Here is a 12,201-nt window from a genome sequence, read left to right on the forward strand (position 1 = left end):
GGCCGGTGGCGGGATCTACTGGTCCTGGCATGGTCAACAGAGTTTTCATATTGAATACACCCTTGCCGCAGGGGAACTCACAGTGAGGGTGGACCTTTACTAGGACCAGAAGATCCAGCCAGTGTGAACGGTCGGAAAATTCCGCCCATAGATATCAGTCTTCAGTCGATTTCTTTCACCCAAGCAATAGCTGAAGCTACAGGATACTGAAAACGCTATGGGCTCTGACAGCACTCTGGCAGTAGTACTGAAGATTCGTTCCCCAGAATTAATCTCGTCCCTAGCCAGGCTGTTCCAGTATAGCTACAACTCTGGCATCTACCCGACAAAATGGAATATTGTTAGTGACATCATCTCCATAAAACCAGGACAAATTAATCCAGCCAATTCCCCACCTGTCAATCTACTCTTTATTATCAGTAAAGTAATGACACTTACCGAGAAGTAACCTGATCACTAATGCTCAGTTTGGGCTCGACTTGGGATACTCATTACAGCCTTAGATCAAACATGGACAACATAGCTAGTCTAAGAAATGAGGTGCGAGTGACTGCCCTTGACATCAAAGCAGCATCTGACTGAACGAAGCCTCATGAAGCCTCGTAAAATTTAAGTCAACGACTGATTGGCGTCATACCTAGCACAGATAAAGATGGTTGTGATTGTGAAGCACATGCTACAGGCTTCTTCACACCACCTTCCATTACATGGGATAACGCCACACCTAATCCCCGTGGTAAGGCAACACAGGCTAAAACCAATCGTTTTTTGAGTTCATAGTGGGTCAAAACAGGTCAGTATTTTCTTCACTCCTTCAAATGCTTTCTGACACTCCCTCTTTGAGCAGCACCTTTGGCACAATGGGAAGAACAGAATTAAAAACTGATTTAATTTTGTCAGTGACAGTTCACCAACACTCTGAGCCTCAAAGGTGAATATATTTGCAAACATATTGGGTTCTGGTTAGAAATCCGGCATAGAGCTTTCCAGCTCCACTGGCCTGTTTTCTCCTGGAATATTTAACAGCTGAAAGATGAGTGGGTGGGGTTTGCACCGTGAATTGGTGGGGACTCTTGGAGTTGGCAAAGCCAGCTGCACAGAGATCAGGATGCCGTTTTTATAGACTGCCCTATCCGAACAAAGAAAACACATTAAAAATCAAGAAAATAATTCCCCTTTCTAGTGTACAGAATGTGCATGTATAGGTTATGTATTGTCTCTAATGTACATGCTAACAGTCTTCATAGAATCCCTACAGTGCAGAAGGAGGCCATTCGGCCCATCGAGTCTGCACTGACCACAATCCCACCCAGGCCCTATTCCCGTAACCCCACATATTTACCCTGCTAATTTCCCTGACACTAGGGTCAAGTTAGCATGGTCAATCAACCTAACCCACACATCTTTGGACTGTGGGTGGAAACCAGAGCATCCAAAGGAAACCCACGTGGAGAATGTGCAAACTCCACACAGTGACCCGAGGCTGGAATTGAACCTGGGTCCCTGGTGCTGTGAGGCCACTGTGCCACCCTGACTCCTTACGTTGGTTAATATATACAATGTTTATCATGCGATAATACTGTACCTTTAAGAAATGTATTTGTCATGTTTCTTGTGCAGTTTCTTTTAGCAGGCAGTTGTACTTACTGGTGCTGCTTTATCTATAACTGCCAGCCTACAAGTTGTTGTTGTAGAAGCATAATAGATTCCAATTGCTGGAATGTTTGTTTTAATCTGTTTTAATGTAGTGTTATTACATTTGTGTTTTTCCCTGGTGATTTTCAGAGTAGTATTTGATTGACAGGAATGTCATGTGACTGGGTAGGGCTATGCTCAGAAAGACATGAGCTCAGTTGCTGCTTGGCATCTTTAGAGAGAAGTAGCTCTCTGTCTTTCTGTCTCTGGAGATTGGAAATTGGCATTTTCAGAAAATTGGTCTCTTTCTCTTAAGTTCTGCTGTTTAAAGATAGATCTTTCTCTAGAGGCTGTTGTATGGGAGTCAGAAGACAGGCGTATTTCTGTATCTTTGAGTTAGAAGGCTGTAAATGTAGCACCCACATGAGCCAATATGGTTTTTGTGCTGATTCTGAAGAGAGATGTGTGTCTGTGGGGATATTGCTTAAATTGGAACTGTAGAGATAGCTAGCTGTTAAGAATTATACTTTGTCATGTTTAAGTATTTCAATTGGTAAAAGTTATGCCAATTCTTTTTGTTAAACTTTTAACTGTATTGTTAAATAAAGTTTGTTTTAATAAAAGCTTCCTCGTTGGTCAATAGAATCACACATGGATTATATTGGAATGAAACACCTAATGACCCTATTAATACCAAAATAAAAAATAGCTGGGGTCCAGGCTAACTTCATAACATACCTTGGAGATTCTGATTTGTTCCGTAACAGTTATACACAGATTATTCATTGTACTTAACGTTTACATCTGCAGAATTGTTACAGCACAGGAGAAGACCAGCTAGGTTATACATTGTGATTGCTTGTCCAAAGATGTGCAGGTTAGATGGATTGGCCATGCTAAATTGCCTGTTAGTGTCCAAAGGTGGGTATGTTAGGGGGAATAGCCGGGTAAATATGTGGGGTTATGGGGATAGAGCCTGGGTAAGATGTTCTATCAGAGAGCTGATGGGCCGAATGGCCTCCTTCTGCACTGTAGGGATTCTATGGTTAAAATGGAACATCAGTTAAAAACTGGGAAGTAAGAGTACTGCATCAAACTGTTCTGAACTTCATTGGGTTCGCATACAGATCTGGATATTGTCTTTATTTTATATAGTGTGCATGTTTGCACTCAGTTTATATATATAATTGGATGTCATGAAGAAAGTTTGCTGCCACAGTTTGATTATTATATTCAATACGATTTAACATTCGCTTTTGATTTATTTATTTTTGTCTCGGTATTAGTATACAGTGAAAAGTATTGTTTTTTGCATGCCATACAGACAAAGCATACCATACATAGAGAAGGAAAGGTGAGGGTGCAGAATGTAGTGTTACAGTCATAGCCAGCCATGATGTGCAGATGCCGGCATTGGACTGGGGTGGGCACAGTAAGAAGTCTCACAACACCAGCTTAAAGTCCAACAGGTTTATTTGGAATCACAAGCTTTCTGAGCGCTGCTCCTTCATCAGATGAGTCTGAGGAAGAAACAGCGCTCTGAAAGCTCGTGATTCCAAATAAACCTGTTGAACTTTAACCTGGTGTCAGAACTAGGGTTTAGAGAAAGATCAACGTAATATGTGGTAGGCCCATTCAAAATTCTGATGGCAGCAAGGAAGTAGCTGTTCTTGAGTTGGTTGGTACATGATCTCAAACTTTTATATCTATTTTTCGACAGAAGAAGGTGGAAGAAAGTATAAACGTAAAAAACGCAGCAACAGAAAAATGCTGGAAAATCTCAGCAGCTCTGACAACACCTATGGGAGCGCGGGAAGAGAGTGTCTCTGGGGTGCAGGGGGTCCTTGATTATGGCATCCTTGATTATGCTGGCAGCTTTTCCGAGGCGGCGGGAAGTGAAGACAAAGTCAATGGACGGGAGGCTAAAAGTAGTTTATTTATTAGTAGGCTTACATTAACGCTGCAATGAAGTCACTGTGAAAATCCCTTAGTCGCCACACTCTGGCGCCTGTTCGGGTACACTGAGGGAGAATTTAGCATGGCCAATTCACCTAACCTGCATATCTTTGGACTGTGGGAGGAAACCGGAGCACCTGGAGGAAACCAACACAAGCATGGGGAGAACGTGCAAACTCCACACAGTGACCCAAGCCAGGAATTGAACCCACGTCCCTGGCGCTGTGAGGCAGCAGTGCTAACTACTGTGCCACCCTGGTTTGTGTGATGGGATTCGGCTACATTCACGACCCTTTTGCAGTTTCTTGCGGTCTTCAACTGAGCAGGAGCCATACCAAGCTGTGATACAACCAAATGGGATGCTTTCTATGGTGCATCTGTAAATGTTGGTGAGAGTGGTACCGGACATTGGCATTCAGCACAGCCACAAACCATTCGCAGATAGACTCCAATGTCACTGCCAGCAGCAGCACTGACCTCGCCCGACGCCAGCCCGCGTTGGAGCGAGGGGGCGGGGCCCGCGAGAGGGGCGGGGCATGGCGCGGGTTGCCATGGTTACACTGGCTGCAATCCAGCCGACACAAGTTGCCGCACCTCCCCGCTTCGCGCATGCGCCGGCTTGAATGTTTGTTCCCTGAAACGCGTCAAGATGGCTGCTGATCGGTAACCAGGGAGCCGCGAGAACGCCGTAGCAACGCCGGCCCTCCGCGGCGCCATGAAGTCCAGCAAGGTAAAAATCAACAACTCCGGAGGAAAGGTTTATACTGTGAGGCAGCGAGTTGTCGGAACTGTCAGGGCGCGACGGTGGGCAGTCCAGAAACAAACTGCGGGGCAGCGCCAGTGATCACTCAGAGAGATTTACAATTCAGTCCCAATCTCACTCTCAGCAGCCGCCTGCCGCTTTGTGCTTCGTGTCCCTCCTCCAACCCCACACCAGCCGACCTCCCATCTCCTCAATTTAACGTTGAGGGTCAGAAGCCCCCTTTGTTTTAAAGTTCATTTATCAGTGTTTCAAGTAAGGCTTACATTTAACTGTAATGAAGTTACTGTGAAAATCCCCCCGTCACCACACTCTGGCGCCTGTTCGGGTACAGGGAGGGAGAATTTAGCATGGTCAATGTACCTCGGGCGGCACGGTAGCACAGTGGTTAGCACTGCTGCTTCACAGCTCCAGGGACCTGGGTTCGATTCCCAGCTTGGGTCACTGTCTGTGTGGCGTTTGCGCATTCTCCTCGTGTCTGCGTGGGTTTTCTCCGGGTGCTCCGGTTTCCTCCCACAGTCCAAAGATGTGCGGGTTAGGTCGATTGGCCATGCTAAAATTGCCCTTAGTGTCCTGAGATGCGTAGGTTAGACGGATTAGTGGGTAAAATATGTCAGGATATGGGGGTAGGGCCTGCGTGGGATTGTGGTCGGTGCAGACTCGATGGGCCGAATGGCCTCTTTCTGTGCTGTAGGGTTTCTGTGATTTTCTATGATTCTAACCTGCACGTCTCTCGGACTGGGAGGAAACTCCGGAGCACCTGGACGAAACCCACGCAGACACAGGGAAAATGTGCAAACTCCACACAGACAGTGACTGGGAATCGAACCTGGGTCCCCTGGTGCTGTGAGGCAGCACTTGCCCTTGGGATGGAACATTCAATGAATTAATATCTATCCCCCTATCTTCTGTCTGCCGCTGTTTGGAAAGGTACCGGGGTTAGCACCGTTCTCCCTTTCCAAAGAATAACCATCCCACACAGGGAACTCAGAAAGAATCCATGGTAAGAAGTGGCACCCAGAGATCTTTGGCGTTGCAGGCAGGGGAGAACAGAGACAGCAATAGGTATGGTAAACAAATTCAGAGCTCCCTGGATGGTAACCGAAATAGAGTGTAAATTGAGGTAGAAAAAGGCTGCAAGTGACAAATCTGGTGGATAATACAATTAGAAGGTTCATAGGGGAATTGAAAACACAAATAAGAGAAGCAAGGATTGTATGAGAAGAGACTGGTAATCCAGAAATCTGGAGATCCAGACTCCTTTCTTAAGAGCAAAAATTGTAAAAGGGTGGTAAAAGGTGTGGGGCTTTTGAAGATCAAAAATGAATTTTTGAATGCAAGCATGGGTCATGGCTGAGATACTCGATGAATACTTAGGATCTGTCTTTATTGAGGAAGAAAATGCTGTTTAGTTTGTAGTGAAATAGCAGACAGTTCAGATAAAAGCAAAATGCTGTGGATGCTGGAATCAGATGAAGGGTCATCCTTACTTGAAACATTGGCTCTTTTCTCTCTCCCCAGACAGTTCAGACTCTTGATTTTTTTAAAAATTGATGAGGAGTCCAGAGGTGTGCAAGTTAGGTGGATTGGCCATGCTCAATTGCCCCTTAGTGTCGGGGGACCAGCAGAGTAAATACCCCATCCACCACCTTAATCATTTCCTCCATTACCGATGCAGCAGTATATGCCATCTACATGATGCACTGCAGTAACTCACCATTGTTCCTTTGGCAGTACCTGCCAAATCTGCGACCTCTATCACCCAGAAAGACAAGGGCAGCAGATGCTGAGGAACACCACCGCCTACTTATTCCCCTTCAAGTCACACACCATACTGCTGTCCCTTCACTGTTGCTAGGTCAAAAACCTGAAACTCCCTCCCTCGTAGCATTGTATCTGTACCTACACTTGATGGACTGTAGCAGTTCAAGAAGGCAGCTCACCACCACCTTCGCGAGAGCAATTAGGGATGGACAATAAAAACACTGGGCATGCCAGTGACACCTACATCTTGTGAAAGAAAATAAAAAATATCCTTGCTCAAAAAGGGTGTCATGGTAAGCCCAGCAACTTCAAGTCAGTCAGTTTAAGCATATAGAAATAACAATTGGGACAAAATTAATAGTTGTTTGTGTACGTGCAAGTTTGTTAAGAAAATTTAACTGATTTGTGAAGGGAAAATCTTATTTGACAAACTTGCTTGAGTTTTTTGATGAAGTAATGAAAAAGGAAGAAGAGCGTAATAAGCCATTAATATGGTGTACATGGATTTCCAAAAGGCATTTGATAGAAGCGTCATACAACAGACTTTTGAGCAAAGTTAGAGCTCGTGGAATAAAAGGGACAGTAGCAACATGTGCATGAAATTGGCTGAGTGACAGGAAGCAGTGAGTCGTGTGAGCAATTGTTTTTTGGACTGCTGGGATGATTGTAGTTGAGTTGCCCAGAACTTGGTATTACAACCCCTTCTTTCCTGATGTATATTAGAGTACTCTGTTATTTTGGAGTACAGAGCACAATTTCAAAATTTGCAGGTGAAAGCAAAATTTGTAAGTGTTGTAAATTGAGCAGGACGGTATTAAACTTCAAAAAGACAGAAAGGTTGGAAGAATGGGAGGAAAAGTGGCAGATTAAATTTAATGCAGTGAAGTGTGAACTGATTCATTTTGGCAGGAGGTATGCAGAGAGTCAATGTAAAAGAAAGGGTATCATTCTAAAGTGGGTGCAGGAGTGGGGATCCTGGGGGTATACGTGCACATGTCATTCATAGAATCACTACAGTTTAGAAGGAAGCCATTTGGCCCATCCAGTCTGCACTGAATCAGCTTCTTACCCAGGCATACACTGCCCGCACCCCCCCACCCCTGTGCTATCCCCGTAACCCCACATATTTACCCCGCTAATTCCCCTAACCTATACATTGAAGGTGGCAGGATAGGTTGAGAGAACAATTATTAAAGTATATGAGTTCCTGTGCTTTATAAATCGAAGCTTTGTGTACAAAAACAAGGAGGCTATGATAAATCTGTATAAAACTTTAGTTGTTTTCCTTGGAGCAGAGGAGACTAGGGGGACATGATTAAGATGTATAAAATTATGAGGGGCATAAATAGAGTGAACAGGAAGAAACTCTTGGTGGAGAGATCAGTGACCCGGGGATAGATTTAAGGTAAGGGACAGGAGTTCAGAGGGGAAGTGAGGAAAAGTTTTTCCACTTAGAGGGTGGTGGAGTCTGTTACTCACTACCTGAAAATGTGGTGGAGGCAGAGACCCTCTTATCATTTGAGAAGTTTTTAAATGTGCACTTGCGATGCCAAGGCATACAAGGCTATGGACCAAGAGCTGGAAAATGGGATTAGAATAGTTAGGTTGTTTGGTCTTGACTGGCACAGACATGATGAACTGAAGGACCTTTTTCTGTGCTGTATGCCTCTATGCTCTATGACCCTATAAGCCAAGCAGCATGCCTTAATGACTATCGTCTGGTGGCTCTGACATCCATCATTATGAAGTGCTTTGTAAGGCTAGTCATGGCACAAATCAATTCCAGTCTCCCAGACTGCCTGGATCCACTACAGTTTGCCTACCGCCACAACAGGTCCGCAGCAGATGCCATTTCCCTGGCCCTGCACTCAACCCTGGTTCACCTAGATAACAAAGACACCCATGTCAGATTCCTATTTATTGACTACAGCTCAGCCTTCAACACCATTATTCCTATGAAACTTATCTCCAAACTCCGTGACCTGGGCCTCAGCTCCTCCCTCTGTGACTGGATCCTGAACTTCCTAATTCACAGATCACAATCCGTAAGGATAGGCAACAACACCTCCTGCGCAATCATCCTCAACACCGGTGCCCCACAAGGCTGTGTTCTCAGCTCCCTACTATACTCCTTATACACCTATGACTGTGTGGCCAAATTCCCCTCCAACTTGATTTTCAAGTTTGCTGACATAGTGGGTCGGATCTCAAACAATGATGAGACAGAGTTCAGGAATCAGCTGGAGAATCTGGTGAACTGGTGCAGCAACAATAATCTCTTCCTCAATGTCAACAGAATGAAGGAGATTGTCATTGACTTCAGGAGGCATAGAGTAGAACGTGCCCCTGTCTTTATCAACGGGGATGAGGTTATTAGGTGTCCAGATCACCAACAACCTGTCCTCGTTTCCCCCACCCCCCCCCCCCAACCCCCATGCTGACACTATAGTTAAGAAAGCCCACCAACGCATCTACTTTCTCAGAAGACTAAGGAAATTTGGCATGTCAGCTACGACTCTCACCAACTTTTACAGATGCACCATAGAAAGCATTCTTTCTGGTTGTATCACAGCTTGGTATAGCTCCTGCTCTGCCCAAGACCGCAAGAAACTATAAAAGGTCGTGAATGTAGCCCAATCCATCATGCAAACCAGCCTCCCATCCATTAACTCTGTCTACACTTCCCGCTGCCGAGGCAAAGCATAATTAAGGACCCCACGCACCCGGTCATTCTCTCTTCCACCTTCTTCTGTCGGGGAAAAAGAGATAAAAGTCTGAGTCACGCATCAACTGACTCAAGAACAGCTTCTTCCCTGCAGCTGTCAGACTTTTGAATGGACCTACCTTGCACTAAGTTGATCTTTCTCTATACCCTAGCCATGACTGTAACACTACATTCTGCACTCTCTCGTTTCCTTCTCTATGAATGAACGGTATGTTTTGTGTGCATTGCGTGCAAGAAACAATGTATGCTAATACATGTGACAATAATAAATCAAGTCAAATCGAAGACCCTCAACTGCATTATTGCACCCAATTCTGGGCACCAAGCTTTGGGAAGGATATGAAGGTATTAGAAAGGATGAATAAAAAAATTAGTGTTTCCAGAGATGAGGAACTTCAGTTATGGAGCTGGATTGGAGAAGCTGGGACTGTTGTCTTGGGAGAAGAGAAGGTTGGTAGGAGATTTAATAGATGCATTCAAAATCATGAAGGGTCTGTTCAGAGTAGATTGGGAAAAACTCCCCGTTGGTGGAAGGATTGAGGCACAAATTTAAGTGCTTGATGAAAGAAGCAATGGGGACGTGAAGAAAAACATTGTTATGCAATGAATGGTTAGGATCTGGAATACACTGACTGTGGCTTTCAAAGGGGAATTGTATCACCTGACAAGGAAAAATGTGGAGGGATATGAGGAAAAGGCAGGGAAGTGGCATGAGGTGATGTGCTTTTACAGAGCCGAATGGCCTCCTTCTGAGCTCTCTATGATTTTGACCTTCGAAGCAGTTCATAGAGAATAGTGTAGAGGATAATGAAGATCTCAAGGTTAGGGGGTGGTCTCCAAGGTGCGGGAATGGAGAAATCTCAAAATGGGGGGTGGGGGAAAGCGGTGGATTGTCAAGAGATTTTAAAGGGAAATAGGATCATAACTCAAGGGTGAGCACAATCTCAAGAAAGCAATAGCACTGGTTTGCCACCAAGCTTGATTATTGTGTACCATTCTTGGTGCTAAAGCACTGTACAGCCAGATCCATCTGTCCAAAGGGAAAAATCCCCATTTTTATTGTACTTCCTGGGAGCCACACTGTTCTCTATAAACTTCCTTTGATGGTTCTGCTGTTAGTTGCATGCTGTCCCAATGAATTCTGCTGTCCCTTGCATTTTTCGCTCCAAGAAGCTACACGATTTGTTCTGACCTCCTCCTTTCTGTACTGTGTTATTCTATTACTTTATTAGCTACCTATGTGGGATGGAATGCTCCATAGAGAATTGGGCTGATTTAGCTAAACGTATCTAGTAATAGGCCCTGATTTACAGAACATGCTAAACTGTCCATTGGAGTTAGAGAGGGATTTCCAGGAGATTTTCTTGAAAATCAGAGGTATTTTACTAATCCTTTTTGTCTTATGAGCTAGCATCACTAACGATTTAGGGAGGTAATGTATCCATCCACATCTTGATGGATGTGGTGAGCACTGAAATGCCTGATTGCCTTTTCTTGCCACCTTCTGATGTGTTCATAACATTGGAAATGGGATCATGATTAGTGTAATGAGTACAGAATATGTTTGATTAGAACTTTGATATGGTGTGAGATATGTTGCTTAGAATAGTTTCTTTATTGGAACTTTGTTCGAGAGCAGCAGGTCAGTAGGTACATGCAGAGATGTGAAATTTGAAAGTGCAAGCAATTTAAAAATGGACGAAAATAATCTTGCTGTTACAGGAATTTATAGTGTGCTTCTAGTCACATAAGGAACTTGCAGAGGGAAATGACTTCAAGTATACTGTGGCATTAAACATTAACCAAGAACAATAGCATTCTTGCGTTATTACTTACCACACAGGGACCAATACTGTTTGCTGTATCTGTTTTGATGGTTTAGTCTATTGAAACACTGGTTGATCAATTTCCTTCAGCAATAAGAGAGAATGAGAGATATTATCTATCATTTGGGAATCCAGTGGAGTGCCGTTCATTTTCCATTGTGACAGAATACTTAAGCAATATGGCAAAAAACAATCTCTGCAGTATGTGCTTTCTTTGCAAAAGTGAAAACGTGTCTGGAGATGAGCAGTTACTCAGGGAGGGCATGGTAAAGCAGAGGACACAATAAATAATCAGATGGCCCTTGGGCCAATGCCATTCATCTGTGCAGCTGCGGAAGTGACTGCCACTCACAAGTCAGTCTCTACAGCTTCAACAGACAATGTTCAATCCTGAAGTCACATATATCCTAGTCACAGAATGAAGAATGCAATATGCAAACATGATTCGCATTTATATAGTAGCTGGAATGTAGACAAATGTTTCAAAGCACTTATAGAGATGTATTGAAATAATACTGAGGCAAAGAAGCAGATGTCAGTAGAGATGACCAAAAGCATGACCAAGGAGGTTGTTTTTAAGGAGTAGAGTTTATTTTATTTAAAGTATATTGTAGGTGATTTATCCATTGGAGTTTTGATGATCGAGAGATAGTATTAAAGATCCTGAGGGGACTTGATAGGGTGGATACTGAAAGGATGCTTCCGCTTGTGGGAGAGACAAGAACTAGGGAACACAGTTTGAAAATAAGTGGTCTCCCGTTTAAGATGGGAAGGACATTTTTCTTTTAGAGGGTCGTGAGTCTTTGGAGCTCTTCCCCTGAGAGTGGCGAAAGCAGTGGCGAATATGCCACAGCAACCTCTGCAAGACGTGCCGGATCATCGACACAGATGCCATCATCTCACGTGAGAACACCATCCACCAGGTACACGGTACATACTCTTGCAACTCGGCCAACGTTGTCTACCTGATACGCTGCAAGAAAGGATGTCCCGAGGCATGGTACATTGGGGAAACTATGCAGACGCTGCGACAACGGATGAATGAACACCGCTCGACAATCACCAGGCAAGACTGTTCTCTTCCTGTTGGGGAGCACTTCAGCAGTCACGGGCATTCGGCCTCTGATATTCGGGTAAGCGTTCTCCAAGGTGGCCTTCGCGACACACGACGGCGCAGAGTCGCTGAGCAGAAACTGATAGCCAAGTTCCACACACACGAGGACGGCCTCAACCGGGATATTGGGTTCATGTCACACTATCTGTAACCCCCACAGAGTTTCACTGGCTGTCTTGTCTGGAGACAATACACATCTTTTTAGCCTGTCTTGATGCTCTCTCCACTCACATTGTTTTGTTTCTTAAAGACTTGATTAGTTGTAAGTATTCGCATTCCAACCATTATTCATGTAAATTGAGTCTGTGTCTTTATATGCTCTGTTTGTGAACAGAATTCCCACTTACCTGAAGAAGGGGCTTGCAGCTCCGAAAGCTTGTGTGGCTTTTGCTACCAAATAAACCTGTTGGACTTTAACCTG

The 12,201-nt window shown here is 44.3% G+C and overlaps 1 protein-coding gene across 3 annotated transcripts in view; it reads left to right on the top strand.

Moving 5' to 3' along the window:
* The first annotated feature begins 4,212 nt into the window (after positions 1-4,212).
* The window catches only part of dync2i1 (dynein 2 intermediate chain 1), a 95,083-nt gene continuing 87,094 nt past the window's right edge, over positions 4,213-12,201 (top strand). For all 3 annotated transcript variants that reach the window (XM_078232585.1, XM_078232595.1, XM_078232606.1), the window contains exon 1: positions 4,213-4,321. In XM_078232585.1, coding sequence (XP_078088711.1) covers positions 4,307-4,321 — 15 coding nt within the window. In that variant the 5' untranslated portion in view covers positions 4,213-4,306. The remainder of the gene's footprint in view (positions 4,322-12,201) is intronic.

Source organism: Mustelus asterias, chromosome 2 (genome assembly GCF_964213995.1).
Source record: "Mustelus asterias chromosome 2, sMusAst1.hap1.1, whole genome shotgun sequence".
In the NCBI taxonomy this organism is placed as follows: Eukaryota; Metazoa; Chordata; class Chondrichthyes; order Carcharhiniformes; family Triakidae; genus Mustelus; species Mustelus asterias.